The sequence below is a fragment of the Gymnoscopelus braueri genome, assembly GCF_963280865.1.
Source record: "Gymnoscopelus braueri genome assembly, chromosome: 14".
In the NCBI taxonomy this organism is placed as follows: Eukaryota; Metazoa; Chordata; class Actinopteri; order Myctophiformes; family Myctophidae; genus Gymnoscopelus; species Gymnoscopelus braueri.
In genome coordinates, this window is record NC_137619.1 from 28097798 (window position 1) to 28117510 (window position 19713).

A 19713-nucleotide genomic window follows, 5' to 3' on the forward strand; every position below is an offset into this window, starting at 1 on the left:
CTTTTAGAGTTTGCATGACTAGACAGGGCAATGGATTGTCTTTCTTGAAGATGCCTGAAATGACAATCTGAATGCTGTGCTAGTGTCTTACTTACAGTATGATGAGCATATGTAAAAGTAGGCCAACTTGATTCAAATGTCAAATGAAATCATGCAGTCGTAGAATGACATTCCATGTAATGGAAATAACTCTAGCACCATTCTATTTAGATCAGGAAAACCACAAAATGGAATTATCCACCTCTATTATTAACCTCTTATACTGTAGTTGTAATTCAAGGTGAGATGAGGGGACAGATTTGGTCAGTCTTGTATATGTAAATATAGGCTATATGCCTCGATTGGGCTGTATAATGTATGTACGCACAGTCGCACACATGCACATTGCACACACACCACCTATTTCTGGAGGAACACCGCACAAGACACAAAATACCCAACATTTTTCAAGTAAGTCTAGCCTCCCAAAACCATGATAACTAATGGGCTTTTCTAACCCAGAAATTGTAGACGCCAAGAAAGATGGCACAGTTCAGCACTCAATTACATGTATGAGATTCTAGAGCAAGATTAACATCCTGCTCAATGAACGACAAGATTCAGCCTGTATAACTAACAGAGTTGATATTCATCTTGGTACAAGTGCAGCAGGATCTGTTGTCTATTGTCAGGGTTTTTTGGAGAGGGACAATAGACTATATGCCTCTTCTACTGTGTATTTCCATGCCTGTAAATCTACAGTATAGACTCACTGGGGACTCGAGACAAACCTTTGTCTGTCTATCGGTCTAGTAGTCTGCCTGTCTGTTCCGAGGTTGCCGTTTTTTCTGTTACGTTTTTTGTTCTGTCTAGCCGCCCCCCAGGGCCTAGTGCCCCATTATGTTCTCAAATCATCGACCATATCATTTGCAGTAAATAGCTGGTCTTCAACTGAACAGTGTGCATTGTTCAGTTAGTTATCAATCTGTTTTTCGCGAGTGACATGGACATACACAATAAAATACAAATTAGTCATTACAAAGAGCTTTCTAATTGACTTTGAAGTCCATTTGGAATAGACTACTGGTTAATAGTTAATCATCTTTTTGTGTGGGACTCCGGCCATCTGTTCTTTTTGTTCATTTTGTTCAAGCAATTGGCTAATTATTTCTCTTGTAGTCCATGGCTCAAAGAAGAGTATTGATTAATGTATGCATTTTATGTCCATTACTGACAGGGTCCAGCTGAACCCAACTGGCTCAGGTTTCTCATTGAAAAAAAAAAAGGATAATTCAAAGTGAAGTCCTACAGTATAGAATGTACCGGTATCTGTTATGTTGTTTTCTCGATAAGTGTGTCTGACTCCATGCTCAGCTTACAGGCTTAGTGGAGGCACACAGCCAAAGCATGTCATTTACTTCATGGGCTTTTTACAGATCGCCATCCAAACACATTTGGTATGTTTTAGTGTAGTACATTGACATCGGGTTACATTTTACATTGCAGTCAGAACTGGCGCACCCTTGTTGGGGCGGCAAAGCTAGGTTCTGCATCATAGAGGCATGTGGAAGTGAGTTAGCTCTGTTGTCTCTCTCTGTCCCTGTTTTGTTTTGTCTTATCACTTCACCTACGGCCCTCATTTGCAGTGTGTGTGTGTGTGTGTGTGTGTGTGTGTGTGTGCGTGTGCGTGTGTGTGTGCGTGTGTGTGTGGCTGTGTGCGCGCACAGCCAACGTATATTCTATGCTACACACAGCTGCTGTTAGAGTGCTGTGAGTTGGTGTGAGTCAGCTATCCAGGGGCATTGCTGTGATGTGACCATTTAGGAGTTTAGAGAATGAGAGAGAGAGAGGGAGAGAGAGAGAGAGAGAGAGAGAGAGAGAGAGATGGACAGAGTGGACAGTTAACCAGCTGTTGCATCATCTGGAAACCCCTCCTCCCCCACACACACGTTGGCGGCAGTAGCCATGCGACCCAGCAGGCAAGCGTATTAGACACAGCCTACATCACTGAGTGAACCCGCTCTCAATCTCGTCACTTCCTGTGAGTATGTCTGTGATTGGCTCGCTGGGAGTGGAGGGAAGAGATTTTAGTTGTTAAAGTGAACTGTGCTTACCAAACATCACATTTCAATGGAGAATGGAAACATTCTCTTAGCTATACACAGGATTAGTCAACGTGGATCATTCCAATTACTCCACACAGGCCTGCTTTCAAGCTGCATTTCCCAACAGCTTAGCTCACTGACTGTAATGCAACTTTAAAATGCTAGTTGCGTTTAATTATTTTAGGATTACGCTTGTTTGTAAACGAGTTGATTTGCCCAGAATCACTTCTTCTGCATCAGTGTTTTATGAATCATAATCATTGTAATGAATGATAGTGTTTTGTCCTCATTCTGGGCATGTCATGATAGGCGAACATTCTGTGAAAATAGGCAAGCTTTTGGCAAAAGTAGGCGTACATTTGGTGGCATGTACACAACAAATATCTCACGAGGGGCCGTGCTGTTATATTTTATATCAGCACAGATGTGATTCTGATGACATTTATGATTTTGTCGATGACTTTGACATGCAGTATATCCGGCTCTGCTAATAAATGTAATTCCTTCAGGAATTCTCCAACTACTTTTTTCAGCGTTTCAGTGGTTGCACTGTAGTGTAGACTGTAGACTACACATGGTTTCCCATTAGTTTCATACAGTCAGCAAATTAACCGTCACTGTCAAATTTCCTGTGGATTCAAAGATGAGCGCGCTTTGTCCACCACAGGAAACGGCCACCACACGTCTCTCTCAGGCCATCTCCTCCATACAAAGAATCCACAGTCATTTTAGAATAATCCCACTCTTTCACTCACTGTGTGTGTGTGTGTGTGTGTGTGTGTGTGTGTGTGTGTGTGTGTGTGTGTGTGGTGTGTGTGTGTGTGTGTGTGTGTGTGTGTGTGTGTGTGTGTGTGTGTGTGTGTGTGGTGTGTGTGTGTGTGTGTGGTGTGTGTGTGTGTGTGTGTGTGTGTGTGTGTGTGTGTGTGTGTGTGTGTGTGTGTGTGTGTGTGTGTGTGTGTGTGAGAGAGAGAGAATGTGTAGGTCTTGGGATTGTGGGAATTCCTGCCAAACTATGAAGTCATTATTTGTCCCTTCACCCCCGGCCAGCATGCTGCCTTCCAGAGTGGAGTGGAGTTGAGACAAAACTGTTGCAGTTGTTGTTGTACAACTTAGCCATGTTTTTTATTCATCTTTTGAGCAAAATATTAAGCAGAAAATCATTAGCATGTTTGATGTTTTAGCCCCGCTGGCAGTGAGACTCTAAGGATGGCAAGTCCGTCTTTTTGTCCATCCCAAACAGTGCTAATGTCTTGAAAACTACTGACTGGATTGCCATGGAATTTTCTGTGCAGCTTCATTCTTGCGGGAGGATGAATCCTACTGACTGGTGATGACCCCGTGGCTCCTCTAGTGCCACCCTTAGGCCAAAATGTACAATTGCACACATTATACCTCAAAATCTCATGAGCATCAGATTGTCATGCTTTTTGGGTTCTTGATAGCTGATACCGTTATCTAGTGTGACTTACCATGAGTGAACAGGTCAGGGTTCAGTATCTTTGTTAAGGATTTTTGACAGGAGATCTGGTTGACTGACTTGACCCGGCAAGGGGAAATATATCATATTTCTATAGGTGCTATCTGCGTTAGTTTTTTGTTGTTAAGTAATTACTTGAATTTGTTTAGCAAACCACAAGCTATGTTGGTTCTAGATGTTCTACAACATTACACAAAGTTCATGATATACATAATTATGTTTCTACGTTTAGTTTAGTTGCAAGCTAACTCTATGTTACAACATGGTAAGTAGGCTTGTCTGTCTGCCTCATGTCTCTTTTGATCTGGTCTACGTTGCATCCCACCCACTGTAGGAGACCAATAAAGGCACACTGCTGTGCAGCATTCATGTCAGCACTTGTGTAATGAAAATGTCTAATAATAAATCATGCTAAGATATGGACATGGACACATGTGTTTGTTGTGCTAATCAGCGATCTATATTGATAGCAACGTAAGTATGGATGGGCTCCCCAACTCTGTCTGTCTCTGTGCACTGTGTTCCCCAGCTGTGTGAAAGGTCTTTGATGTGTGATAGTGAGAGGGTTTTAGTGACACACAGACTGGTATGAAACATTGCCAGGCCCCTTGACCACATTCTCCTTAACTTTGCATTCTGTGGTGGGTATACAGTGGTTAATGAGCCAGCTAGCCTTCTAATGCCTTGGTTACAGAGGGGAGGGCACACCACAAGTAATTATAGTGTAATGGTATGGGTACTATGCTCTTGTATTTCTGTGTAGGTTAGCTCTGCTAAACAATGCGGTAGGCCTACTCTCACTGTAGCCTAGCCCCCATAGTAACATTCAAAAAGTGGGACACTGAGAGTTTCCACATTACTCTAGTTTGCCTTGCTTGTCATTGTAAAATCTAGACATCAAACTATTTCCATAAGGAACGGCTGTTGTTGGGGCTTTTCTGTGGTCGCGTACATTTGTGACAGCTTCAAACAGACGAGAGCCAGAGGTGTGCATGTGCAGCTGATTAAAAGTTTACACTAAGGATTATTGATGTGGGCTTTCTTAGTACTTAAGAGGGCAGGGGTGCAAGGGTTTAGCTCAATAATCGTTAATTCTGCGTCTGATGGGCCTGACGTGGCACTTTCTACCTCTGACGGCTCCTGTTGCTTGCAGTGATTACCGTCAAAACAATCAGTGAAATGGACCTGGGCCGGCGCTGGCGTAGCGGTCCAGGCACCTAGGCTCAGTGTAGCCTGACAGCGTGTTGCGGGTTTGAGTCCCGATCCCGATGGCCTTTGCTGCGTGTCGCTCCCCGTCTCTCTCCCCATTTCCTGTCAGCCTACTGTCCTATCAATAAAAGGCATAAAAGCCACACAAAAAAAAGATTCAGTGAAATGTGTTAAGAATTGAAATAAGGATTTATTTAAATGAATAAAAGCTGCACTCATTGCAACACTGCGAGGCATTTCATAACTAAAGAATAGCTGATGGCTTCTTTCCACTACTGATCTGGTACATTTGGAGAATATGTTCCACTTACAGTAGCATTTATCACATGGATCTGTGTTGAAAAGGCCGAATGGCAATTAGTTTTCACATCAGACATATTACAACCAGGCAGGCAGGCAGTCAGTCAGTCAAGTCAGTATACCAAATATACAGCCAGCTGTTATTCAGTCAGCTTGCAAGTCAGTCGTCAGTCAGCCGTTCTGCCAGCCAAACAGTCAGTCACTCAGCCAACCAGTTGTTCAGACAGTTAATTATTCATTTAATACAGCCAGCGAGCCAGTTATTCTCTTTTGTTTAAAGTTGTTCTCTTGGCCTGGGCAGTTAGAGAGTTGGAGAGGGGCAGCGTTTGACCTCCTTTCCAGCTCATCTGAAGGAGGAGAGAGAGGGGAGGAGGGAGGGAAAACAAACGTCCTGCTAGGGAGTTCAGCCAACATTCCTACATCACTTCCTCCTCCGGCATCTGGCAATGATCAGGGTGAGAGAGCGAGAAGAGAGTTGGAGAGAGAATGAGAGGATGTGGATAGCCAGCTAGCTTAGCATCATTTCCCAGGCTTAGACAGTCAGACATCACATCACGCTGCAAGACAGACCCCTCACTCATTCTCTCTGCCAGCGAAAAACAAATAAGGCAAGACCAAATGTTTGAATTATAAATTCGTACTCCAGCCTCTGCTTATTCTCTTTGAGGCTCCTGTTTTGTCCTTTCTTCTTTTCAAAATGTTTTTCCTTGCGTTTTAATTGCTCTGTCTCGCTCTCTTTTTTGTTTCTCATGTAAAATATTTCCTTACATCAATATGTGATCTCACATTCCGTATCAGCTCCTTGTTTCCTTCCCTGACTACAAATGAAACAAACAAAAATCTCTTTTCTTGTCTCCTCTCCTCTCTCAGGATGGCCTAAACGTGACGTGCTGTCAGCAGTGAGCTTCCTGGACAAGAGGTGTGTACTACTAGCCCAACTGGGCGTTTTTACTGAAATAACATTTTCTAATATTTCAACCACTTGGGGTGTGCTTGTTTTGTCTTTTCACAGAATGTGTAGAGCCTTAACATTGGCACTTGTACGTTGACATAATTCAGCTATTATTTTCACCAAACACTACCACCTGTCCATTTGACAAACCAAGCGCTCCTTATGTTGTTGTTTTTGTTTTATGTATTTCAAATATGAAGTGTGATTATGATACTACTATGATACCTCTGTGTTACTCACTAGGTGTGTACCAAAGCCAGCAGCAGAAAGCAGAGATGAGTGTGACCTCTTGGTTTCTGGTGAACAGCGGGGGGACTCGCCACCGTCTCCCCCGAGAAATGATCTTTGTCGGTCGTGATGACTGTGAACTCATGCTGCAGGTGAGATGCATTTACATATGCATGCATACACACATTCATACGCATAATGTATACTACACAAACAGACAGACAAGATGCTAAGGGCCCCTCAATGATGGCATGGATTATACATTTGATTGAGGGCCAGATGTGACATTTTGTCACAGGGGAACTACGCTTCTGTTCACTTTTGATCCCTGTGCACCGGCATGGATAAACTAATGTGTGCGCCACACACGCACGCACGCACGCACACACACACACACACACACGGAAATTGTGTGGAAATAGATTAGTTAACTACTATGAACCCTAGCGTCCCTATTCTGGGCATGTAATAATCAGCAAAAATAGACAAACGTGGATGTGGATCAACTATTTCTGCTATTGATGTACAACTAAGTATATAGAGTTTAAGTGTTTATATCTATCTATCTATCTATCTATCTACATTTGGTTACTGGTTGCTGAATTAGGGAAAATTGCTCTTGTAACTTAGTCAATATGGCAATTTCAAAATCTGAGCAATCAAAGAAAAAAAAGCCTTTGAGCTGAAATGATCAGCAAGAAAATAGCGTGGAAATTGTCATCTGTCATGCACATTCATTTCTCGATTTCTCACATTGATTCAATGACTTTTCTGAAAGAACCATTGTCTGTAATGCTGAAAATACACATGCAAAAAAAGGCAGAACAGAATCTCTTCTTCCTGTAAGCAGACAGATATCACTGACATGCTGAAAGCCAACAGTAACTCACTGAAATATGCTCTCATACTAGATTTGAATACTTGCTGTAATTATGCAGGATATGCACAAGATATTACACCAATAGACCAGGCTATGCTTGTGTGAGATAATCAAGGTTAAGACCCCACAGCTGGGTCTGTACATATACATAGCTAAGCTAATAGAAGGTGATTGACTGGGTCAGGGTCCTGGATGGAGGTTACTGTACACTGTGGTACTGTAGCAACTTGATGCTATTGCAATTACAACATGCACAAATTTGTGTGCGACGTGTGTGTGTGTGTGTGTGTGTGTGTGTGTGGATGACTTTGAGAGAGTGTGTGTGCGTGCGCGTGCGTGTGAATGCCTCAGATATAGTACTATTTATAGAAAGTGGGCCAGATACCAGATCTTCTCAGAACAGTTTGTAGGGGCTGGGGCTGCTACTTTCTGTCAATACATGCAATCTACCGCAGATTTACTGTGTTCTGTTGCTTGCCAAGTGCCTGTTTTATATTATTGTAAAGAAGTCATTCAGAACACTAGCATTTCAGTCGAAGACAAAAGATAACATCACCATGTAGAGCGTTATAAATTGTAAATCATTTGATTTAGCTATGACAGACATACAGTAACTGTTTATTTCTGCATGTCTGGATTATGTGCTGTAGGGCATCTACAGTCTAGTCTAGTCAAACAATCTTTTAAATTGTACAGCTTAAAACTTCAAACAAGAAAACTAGCTTAATATTATGCCCTTTTTGAAACCTGTGACTTGTGCAGTTAGCATGATATCCTGTTGCAAATGTTTTGGACACAAAACATATCTTTTGGCTGATATTAAAGCTACACTATGTCATCTTTTTAGTGAATACAATCTTATTTTGACAAATCTGTAATGGTAGAGTATGTTAATCCTACTATAAATGTGCAGAATCTCAGAATGTGCGTGTGTGTGAGTGTATCTGTAGTTCGCACTTCTTGAGAACCACCCGACCGATCGACTTCAAACTCTTGAGTGCGGTGCTCAGCGTGAAGTTGGTCTGATCTCCAGTTGTCCAGAATTGCCGATCCAACCGATATGTCCATAGAAAGAGAGTATGCACATGCGTCACTTTTCCACTGGGACACACCCCCCTCTCATCTAGACTGAGTGGCAAAACATTGAGCAGCATGGAGTATTGGAGTTTGGAAGCGCTCGTTGGAAATCACTCAACGGTCCTGAGTACCACCTGTTTCTAAATTGCACATAATGCAGGAGGCAGCAGGAAATATTGCGTTATTGAAAACGAGAGCTTCCAAACTCTGACACTTATAATAATCACCTGCACGGAATTTATTGACAGAAAGTAGCTCATAACATGTCTACGGTGGATCTTTATGAAACAAAAACTTTGCAGATAGAAAGAGGATAATTCAAGCTTTCCGTACAGCTGCCATGTTGGTGAGTTTAACGTTGTTTAATACAATCAGATAGGACTTTTCTGTTTGGATTTATGGGCTGTCAATGCCAGAAAGTCGTTTTTTGCCACTCAGTAGGCGTTCCCGCATAACTTCCGGGTACGATGATGTCACACGCATAGCCTCTATGGCATATATGGAGTTTTAAAATCAACATAACTGATCAAAAGCAGTAGTTCTTCTTCTTTCGGCTAATTCCCATTGGGGTTGCCACAGTGGATCATCAGTCTCTATCTGGTTCTGAGCGAAGACCATTATGTATGTATGTATGTATGTATGTATGTATGTATGTATGTATGTATGTATGTATGTATGTATGTATGTATGTATGTATGTATGTATGTATGTATGTATGTATGTATGTATGTATGTATGTATGTATGTATGCATGCATGCATGCATGCATGCATGTATGCATGCATGCATGTATGCATGTATGCATGTATGCATGCATGCATGCATTCATTCATTTATACATGTTTAGGTGTGTGTACATATCCAACATTTACCTGATCACGAGCACACATGTACACAGCAACCGTACTGTATTTGATGCTAATCTTGTTAGGTTGTTACTTGTTAGCCTGCAGATTTTTACATATTAGTTCATCAGCAGACTCGAAACTAAATCACATTTCTCTCACTCACTTTATTACATTAACAGAACAGCATAGGCTTCAAAGGACAACTAAATTAGGCATGCTTGGTTCCAGTATCTGTTTTTACTTTGCCAACACTTTCTCTAATGGGCTGTGTGTGTGTGTGTGTGTGTGTGTGTGTGTGTGTGTGTGTGTGTGTGTGTGTGTGTGTGTGTGTGTGTGTGTGTGTGTGTGTGTGTGTGTGTGTGTGTGTGTGTGTGTGTGTGTGTGTGTGTGTGTGTGTGTGTGTGTGTGTGTGTGTGCGCGTGTGCGCGTGTGCGTGTGTGTGTGTGTGTGCACTAAAGTAGCAGACACTTTGTCTAGCTGGAGAGTGTCACCCATGTGACAGTTAATCTGGCCATGGTCTCATCACATGGCTCACTGCTATGTGCTGCTTGTTCCATGGGGTTCCCAAATGCAGCAAACACACAGAGACATACACCAGCCAGAGAATAGAAGAAAATATATCAAAATATCACATAACATACAGCACAGAATATCAAACTAAATTCAATTATAGATTATTTTATGTGTAAATGTATTGATTTATAATTGCATAGTATTGTTAAGTACATATACACATACCCACAATCTCTCTCTGTATTTAACTCATTACAACTAATGCTTAATGTCGGTGTTGCGCACCAAAAATATCAGGCCTATTCAATGCATTGTGAACATGTAGATCGGCCGCGACACCGGCACTAAATCTGGTGTACGGCCTAGTATACTCAGTATGAAGTCAAACCTTTGGAGCATTGTGGAGCAAAATGATGTCTTCTGCTGGTGTGGTGGGTGCAGGTCTCCCCCCCCCCCCAAAAAAAATCAGCATTTTCTGCTTTATTGACAGTGACAGTGAGTAGAGAGACAGGACATAGAGAGTGCATGACATGAAGCAAAGTACTTCAGGCTGAATTCAGACCCAAGCCAGTTGTGCCCCAGGTCATAGATGTTTTATTTAAAAAAAATGTTTTTTCAAAACTATTATTTTGTTAAAATTCATAATATTTTATAATCGATCAAATTGATTAGTTCGATTAACTGTTGTACCGTTAAACTGTTTGTCTGTGGCTCCAGATCAATACTTCAGAGGAAAGAGGTAAAGAACTAGTGCCAGCTTGCGCGTACATATCCTCACATGATCCATCACGCTGATTTTAAGGACTATGAAATGTGCAAAAAATCCTAATTTCAAAACATGTCATCCCTTTTAAAATATGCAATTCAGTCCATTTTTCTCAGCTACTTTTCCACTAACTGGTAGTACTGTATGGTGAATTGTGTGGTTACTGGGTTGTTTTAGAGCAATTACTCTATAAAATGCACTATCATAGCTCTATTGTTTGTTCCCGGGAGCTACTTTAGCCCTACCTGGCATTTGAGTGGCCGTGGAACAAAAAGACATACGTGGTGTTTCTTATTGAATATACTGGCCATGGTGTTTTAGACATATTTGGTGGTTCTCAACGTTGAAACTTATATGTTCAAGTATATGGCCCACTTTAGGAGCAGTGGGCGCTGGGCAGCCATACTTTGTACAGTGAGTCAGCTCCAGCTTTAAGGCTAGTGCCTTTGGTCAAGGACAGTGGCAGGAGTATGTCCCCAACATGCTTGTCTCTTGATGTGCGAGGTAACCGACATGCATTCAAACTCCTTAAAGGCTGAAAGGCCCACTTGGTCCACAGTGGGATTCAAAAACCCATTACTTTCTGGCTGAGAGGCAACAGTACAAACCGTTGGCCTCCAGATTTCTGCAATTGTGGTGTTATTTTCATAGACCAAGCAGGCAGCTTGTTTTTGCCAAGTCACACTCCAACCGACAGTTTTGAACAATGCTGCTGTTTACAAATTATGCATCCACAGTTTAGAATACTTGGTGCTTGAAAGAAGTAGTCGTGGTTAAAACATGAAATGCTGTATTCTTGGGAAGTTATATGGACACAGGGATGTGTCCATGTTGTCAGGCTGAATCAGAGAGACTGGATGAGATGTGGTATATAATAGTTGGTCTTCCTCTCCATGTCTCTCTGCATCATATCCTCTGTCTCATTGAATCCTCTTTGTGTGTTGTGTGTTGTGTGTGTGTGTGTGTGTGTGTGTGTGTGTGTGTGTGTGTGTGTGTGTGTGTGTGTGTGTGTGTGTGTGTGTGTGTGTGTGTGTGTGTGTGTGTGTGTGTGTGTGTGTGTGTGTGTGTGTGACCTCATGATGAATCTCTCTTTCTCTCTCTCTCCTGACGCTTCAACTTGCCTTGAGGCAAACATATTCAAGTCCACTGTTTTCCAATAGGAAACTATAACTATTATATTATCAAACTATAGCTAATGTATTTAGAAATTACATCCTCTATATTATGATTTTTTCCAGAGGTGTATCAATACTGCAATATAGAAATACTCTGTAAAAGTCCAGAATTCAAAATGGAACTGAGGAAAAGTTCAAATGTATTGCCATCAAAATGTACTTAAAGTACCTAAAGTAAAAGTAGTCATTAGGCAGAATGTCCTATTTCAATCTACAAGCTTAGCCGATCTACAAGCTCACAATGCGTCGCATCGCGACGCATTGTGAGCTTGTAGATCGGCTATTTTCAAATGGTTGAAATGTATATAGGGCTGAAGTGGTTAATGTATGTTTTGTGATAATAATCACAAGTCAGGTCAGTCTGGTCTAAGCTGTGGAAGCGGTGGTGCTCCATGTTACATCTCTTGTTAATCTGATTCTCTCCTGTTTGATATAGCCTATACTCCCACTAAACTAATTTGGGAGACGGTTGGCTCTCAGGAACAAGCAGCTAAATGTGTCTCTGTCCAGCTGAAATGGGCAGTCTTCTGTCAGCCATGTGCAATAGGTTAGGCGGCCTAGGGGGGATTCCCACTTTCTGCTGAGATGGCACTCTGAGAAACTCAGTTAAGACCAGTGGGAACTCCAGCACTCTTTGTATTTTAGCTTTTTGTTTAGTCAGATAGTTGGGAAGCCAAGAGGGAGATTGTGGGAGACACAGGAAAGAAGAAGACTGGTGGGATCTGAATTCTATATCAGCAGACGTACGTGTGGATATTAGTGTCTTAAAGGAGTAGTTCACCCAAAAAATGACTTACCCCATAAAGCATTAAATTCATGGTTAGATTTTTTATTTTTGTCGCATTCCTAAGCCAATAATTTGATGACCGGCGGAGTCTCCTACTGAGTCTCCTATTGACCGATGACCCGGTCAGCAAATAATTGGCTCAGGAATGCGACAAAAACGAATAACTCTCCATGAATTCAAGGCTTCATGAGGGTGTGTAATTGATAGAAAATAAGTCATTTTTTGGGCGAGCTGCTCCTTTAGCCACTTAAACCCCATACTCCTTTGACCAGAATCTCCCTGGGGCCTATTACTAAATATCTTCGCCAACAATAGCCGACCTACAAGCTCATGCGTTGCAGCGTTGTGAGCTTGTAGATCTGCTGCTTTTGCCAGATGTTCACCCCAGAATAGGGACACTAGCGTTCATGTGGTTAACCACTGATATGTCCGCATTTCTCATTCATCACTAATTCCTCTTTTTAGTTTTTTTGTTATTGATGGGTCTGTGATTTGTCGCTTTAAGGGCTGGCCATGTGTTTACCAAAGGGACAAAGCAGTATATTTATTGCACTGCTTTATTACTAAATATACATTATTTTAACCAAAGAACTGCTTCTCTTTCTGGTCAAAAACATTCATTGTTGACAAATCAGTCACTAAAGAATTCCTTTGACATAACCCTAATCTTTATGCTAGCTGCAATTGGCAAAATGGCTACGGTCATGCCTACAGAGTCAGACATTTGAAAATTTGGCCCAAATCAACACAATTATTCTACCTTGATATAATATCTGCTTAAATATGTAAAGAATTCTAGTTATGAATGTGTGTTAGCTGGAATTCACAGCTTGTCGTGTCTCCCCCTGTGACCTTGATGTTTCATTCTTCTACAAGGTCGATGGGTCTTTGTTTGTAACAATTCATCTTGTCCTCTAAATAGCTGATGGGCTTATATCTAGAGAGAGTATGGAAAATCAATACTTAAAGCCTGAGTCTGTCTTTTCCCGGCGTTCGCCTTCCCTTTTGTGTTTGTGTGTGTGTTTGCGTGTGTGTTTGCGTGTGTGTTTGCACGCGCGTGCGCACGCTTGTCTCTCTGTGTGTGTGTGTGTGTGTGTGTGTATGTGTGTGTGTGTGTGTGTGTGTGTGTGTGTGTTTGTGTGGATGGGTGGGTGCGTGTGTGTTTGTGTGAGCTTTGTGTATATATACACGTGTGTATAATATATATATATATATATTATATACACGTGTGTATAATAGATATAGATATAGATATAGATATAGATATAGATATAGATATAGATGTAGATATAGATATAGATATAGATATAGATATAGATATAGATATATAGATAAATATATACAGTATATACTGTACACACACACACACACACACGCACGCACACACGCACGCACGCACACGCACGCGCGCGCACGCACATACACATGACTATGTACTGCATGATACAGCATTAACATCCTATCATGCTCTGTAGCATGTGTAAAAATGCTGAGCAGACCAAGTTCATCTTGATTTTGGTGCCATCTTTGGGAAAGACATCTGTAAATAGGGTTAGAAATCACATTCAGTCACTGTGATGCCTGCGCATTAGTGTGATATGTGAGGAAAGACAGAAGAGCAACTCTTCCTCAGGTGACTGAGTATCTCAATGCAGGACTGTGTCAGTAAAAGCAGTCTGTCAACAACTACATACATAGAAAGGGATGTTGATAATTAGGGTTGCAGTGCATAAACTCCTCATTACAAAGACAAATGAACATTTGAGAGTTCAGTGCTGGAAAAACCGTAGGCAGATGAGTCATCCTGCCCCATATTCTCCAGAAGTGGGTGAGTGCATGCTTGGTGTGAGCACACCAAGAGAACGGCACAGGCCTGAATGCTTGACCTCCAGACCGGTGCCATTTGGGGATAATGGTTGCAAGTAGTAACTTGCAAGGAGTTGCAGTTGCAAGGAGTTGCATTGGTGTGGACTGGCATTTAGACCAACATGTTTGACAGCCTCTCTACTACTGTCATCAAAACTGTCATCAAAATGAGTTATGAGTCTTTTGTTGTTCTGTTCTTTCCAGTACAGTTCCAGAGACTTGCACATCTATGCCAAGCAGCATTGAAGCTGTTGTGGCAGCTTGTGCTGTCCAAATACCTCACTTAAACACTTTATGTTTGTTTTTAATGTGTCACTGTTAATGTGCTGTATATATGCAGAATACAATCATGTGCTGTATATATGTGTATACAGTATATAAACATCACTCACATCACACACTCTAAAAATAACACTAAACATCACACAGACTCAAAATGTTTTACCTGCTAACGAGTTGGAGTTGGAAGTTGTTTGTCTGTGTGTGCATGTTAGTGCAGGTTAGTGTCTACACATGCACAAGTATACAAAAGTGTGACTATTCATTGTCTCAGGGCACTAATTGAAATTCAAATGCTGGTATATGCAGTAAGATGATATCACATTGCAACATGTGCTGCATGTAGGTGGTCCACTGACATTGCAGGTTACGATTAAGTATGCATTCCAGACATTGGATATTATTACCACTACGAAGGTTTAACATAACACAATTGGCGCCAATGTCACACTCTGCCCTCCAATGTGTTTTAATCTAGTATCTGAAACAGTTGCTGCTCTACAAGGACATATAGTCCACAGTGAGAAATTCCACATATTGCACTGTGAATTCAGTCCAGCCCCAATTCCCATTCTCTATAAGTCTGTCTGTGTTTCTCTACCACTGGTGGGGTTGGTGCCGAAACTGTCAGATGTTCAGACAGGGTTATGGGCAAAGACCATCTATGTGCAGCTTAATGCTAAATCCTGCGTTCCAGTACACAGTAAAATCCTTGTGTTATTTATCTCTGAGAGTGCACTAACTGAACCAACTAATTGGATCCGTACGGACCCAATGAGTGATAATTATCACCAAAGACGTTACTGTGTAGGAAACCAGTTGAGCACATTTATACAGTAAAGAGACAGAGAGGAAGAGCAGGACAAAGCAACACGTAGGCATTCATTTCCAGAGGACAATATCGTGCTAATCAGACGACAATAACCTTTTCATGGGCAGATCTTAAACATCCACATTGAAATGCTGAGTGAGTCTGACCGTGTGTTTTCTCTTGCAGTCTCGCAGTGTGGATAAGCAGCATGCCGTCATCAACTTCGAGGTCGGCAGCGATGAACACAAAGTCAAAGACCTGGGCAGCCTTAACGGGGTGAGTAATGGATGATAAGAGAAGGAAGTTGGCAAGCTTATGGGAGAAAAGATAACAGGATGGTGAAAGAATGGAAAGGACACAGAGGAACCATACGAGGAAAGAAAAGGAATTTGAAGAAGGACATTTTGTTAATGTCTCTCTCTCTCAGGGAGAGAGAGAGACAGAGAGAGAGAGAGACAGAGAGAGAGAGAGAGAGAGCAGGTTCACCATAGTGAGGGATGAGGTAATGCAAATCAGGGTTAGAGGTTAACTTTTACTTGGCAATCTGTCAATAGGTTAATGAAGATCTGTATCAGGGTCTGGGTCAACTGGAATCCAGATCCAATTAATTTAACAAGCCACAGTAAATTAAGCGCAAAACCAGTTTGCGTCTCGGTACGTCATGGCATGATATCAAAGGAATTGGTCGTCCTTTGTTGGAATACGCTCTAACAATTAAGTCACTCCAGCCTGATTCATGTTGTTCTATTGTGAGGACATGTGAAGTAATGACATAGCACTCCCTAATGCGTTCTGTCGCTCTCAGAGGCTATGGAAAACACCACCTGCCTACATAAAATGTGTTTTTTCTGTGATAGGATTCAGATAGAAATGGGCAAAGTTACCTTTTGACAAAGGATACACAAACCTACAATAGCTACATGTAGGCTATACAGCAACTTGGCCAGTATTATGTGTTTATTTGTGACCAGCATTTGACCAGTGTTGCTTTTAGCCTTGTGATCTTTACAGTATAATAAGGCTCTGGAGCAGATTTGACTTTTAAGCGTGTTAAATTGTGCACTTAGAAATACTGGAATGGTAAATTTGTAGTTAGAGTTAAATGAACAATAGTGAGCAGAAAGAAAAAACCCTGTTCTGACTGGAATGGTCTCTTTATTTAGCTTTTATAGCTATGTTGAGGTGGCTCTCCAACGCATGGTGTGAGTCATCCGTTCCGAGAATCTGCTGATGGCATGTCAGTAGCTCACTATCCAGCTTTATGTTTTCTTATTTGTCCAAATGAACTAAAGAATACATGTGTATTCTTTACAATGGTAGCCTGGGGAAGTGGTTAGAGTGACAGGGGAACTCGACACACGTGCACACACACATACACATAAACACACATAATCACATCGGCCGTGTACAACCAATGACACACTCTTTTTTTCTTCTGACTACTGTATGTGTACCCTAAGGTTGAGAAACCCTGCCCTGCCTTTAAAAGTCCGGTATTTAAAATCAACTTGAGTAAAAGTACAAAAGTATTGGCATCAAAATATACTTAAAGTACCAAAAGTAAAAGTACTCATTATGCAGAATGGCCCATTTCACAAGTTCAGTACTGTATGTATAGAAATCTTTCGATGCAACGTTGTAGATCTGCTTTCAAATAGCCGAAGTATGTATAAGGCTAAAGTGGTTAATGTTATGTTTTGTAATAATAATAAAAATATACAAAGTAACTAGTAAAGTTTTCAAATGATTGTAGTGGAGTAAAAGTACAATATTTGCCTCTGAGATGTAGTGGAGTAGAAGTAAAAGTACGGTATTGAAAATTGGAAATACTCCAGTAAAGTAAAGATACCTCAAATGTACTTAGTTACTTTCCACCACTGGATTGAGAGCATTTTTCAACAGGATGCAGACATTGCATTTTTTGAAGCCACGTGGCCTGAGTCATGCTTTTCAGGAGCAGCCTCAGCGCTCAGTCATAGCCCGCTAGCCTAGCTTAGACATTATATATCCCGTATCCTCTCCTGGCATCGGACAGGAAGCCAAGGGTCAGAGCCACTTCCTGCCGTGTCATAACTAATTGGCTCGAATCCCTTCTTCTGTGGTGGTCAGTGGTGACAGCAGCCGTACTGACAGGATGCTCTCTCTCTCTCTTCTCGCCGGATCAGTGGATGTGAGGTGTGACATGCCGGTGTGTGAAATGACTAAACTAGCCTTGCAAGCACTGAAAGGTCCCTTTTTTTGGGGTCTGGGGGGAGCTGCACGGTTGTGATTTCATTTAAGCAAAGGGGAAGGGGAAAGTTGTTTTTACGACCACAGCAACCTTAGGTGTGATTGAATTTCTGCTGCCGGCCTAATGAAACATGATCTGTGGTCAGGCTGCACGGGTTGAAGGAGGAGAGCAGGAGAGAGAGACACAGAGAGAGAGAGAGAAGGGGAGAAGAGAGAGGGAGAAGGGGGGGAGGGGGGAACAGACAGAGAGAGAGAGAGTGAGAGTGTGTTTGACAGTCAGAAGTGTGGGTGATGAGAGAGGAGGCATGGAGAGGTAAGGATGGTGCTCTGTCACTGTCAGGTCAGTGTCCTCGGCTGCACAGTACCACCTGACACCTTCCCCTAGAGACGATGTGGGCATCAGCTGACTCTACTGGCCATCTACAGGCCAGTCGGTGCTCGACAGCACCGGTCTGACAGCATGGCATTTTCCAGTGAACTCCAGGCTGATTTGTCACTCATTTGTCATGTAGGGCCTATTGTTTATAAGTTAACCCATTAAGACCTGAGGCCGATTCTACAAATGCCTTCTAAATCAGTAGTTCTTCTCGCACTTTCAAGATTTTTCTAAAATGGTCAAAAATAGCAGATGTACAAGCTCTTTGTGCCTCGCTGTGAGCTTGTAGATCTGCTATTTTCGATTAGCCAACAACACTATGCCTGCTGAAGGTCTATGACCGAAAGCTTGCTATCTACGGTATATACAAAAAAAAATCGGATTGTTCATCTGGCTTCATTTTGACTCCAGCACCTAGCCCAAGTCTACTGGCAGATGAGTTGTGTTTTCGTCACTATTTTGTCTGAGTAGCGGTAAAATCTAAAATGACACAGATGCTTTCCCGGTTTTAATGGGTAAAACAGTATACAGGTTACTCATATGAGTTACTATGGTTTTCAGTAGGGCTGCAACTATCGATTATTTTCATAGCTATTATTCTTTTGATTACTTTTTTGATTAATCGAATAATCCTGGTGAAATTTTGGTTTACACTGGTGTAATTAAAGTCACTTCAGTTGGATTTCAGTTGGAGAAGAAATTGGTTTGTGCATGCTTTGGAGATGTGATTAGTTAAATATTTACATAATTAAAACACTGATGATGTTTCCATCTACTTTAAGCCAGCCTACCCCTTCTACAAAGCATTTGAATATCACAACACACATCTGTCTTGAGAGACTAGTTTTTACCTTGATATAGCTGGTTACTACTGTATATCCAAATGAAAGTAAAATACTCAACAACAAATATTAAATGTTTTCATTTCAGATGCCATTTATTTCGCACAACCTTCTTCCCCTGTTTACAGGATAGAGCAATGTCACATTTCTGCTGGAGAATTGATGTTGCTGATGAATAATTAGCATTGTGTGTGTTTGTATCTCCTTGTGCAGACCTTTGTAAATGATGTCCGCATCCAGGAGCAGATGTACATCACTCTCAAACTGGAGGACAAGCTGAGGTTTGGATATGATATCCTTTCATCTGGTTTGGACTCTGAAAAGTAGACCTCTACCACCTAAAAACGTATAGGTTCTAGTGTTACCAGGTTAGCTGTAGCTATCTTATCAGGGACTCATTTGGAACACAGACACCAGGTAAATTAAAATACTCCTACCCTCCTCCTATTAAATCCTCCTATCCTCCTACCATTGAATAAAACTGTCCTTCTGTCCTTTTCTCCTCAGTGGGTTGACTAATCGGTCTCAAATTGTACACAGGGCTTTGCCCATTGGCTTATGCAGGGAGTGAGGAAGACCATTCTTCACGTTTTAACAAAAATGTAAACTGTATATTAGCATTTCTGTGGACTCTTAATTAGTGTGGTTGCCCTAACAGGGCAACCAGACTATTGTTCTTGGTTAACTGAAGCACGCAATACTTTGGCACGCTACTCCTCCCACAGTTTATTTTCCCCAATTTAGTGCCATATGTCAAAATGACCGGCCTCACCGGGAATCGTGTGCTTGTATTTTGCTAAGAGATTGGTTGCATAGTTTTATTGATATTGATTTATTAGTGCATTAAATGTCCCCATCCACTTTAATGTAAAAGTGAAAAAACTCAAATTCAAGTTTTTTTTTCTCAGAAACCGTAAGAGCTAGAGTTACCAGATTTGGAGGGGAGGTTCATAATTTAGTGCAAAATTATTAAAAAAATAATTACACCAATCGGCCTGATGGTGGCGCTATAAC

The 19713-nt window shown here is 41.5% G+C and overlaps 1 protein-coding gene across 1 annotated transcript in view; it reads left to right on the plus strand.

Moving 5' to 3' along the window:
• cep170aa (centrosomal protein 170Aa) overlaps positions 1-19713 on the plus strand; it is an 83702-nt gene that overhangs the window by 6543 nt on the left and 57446 nt on the right. The window contains 4 exon segments of the mRNA XM_080450016.1: positions 5941-5989; positions 6266-6402; positions 15439-15528; positions 18913-18991. Of these exon segments, the coding sequence (XP_080306142.1) occupies positions 6298-6402; positions 15439-15528; positions 18913-18991 (274 nt within the window). The 5' untranslated portion in view covers positions 5941-5989; positions 6266-6297.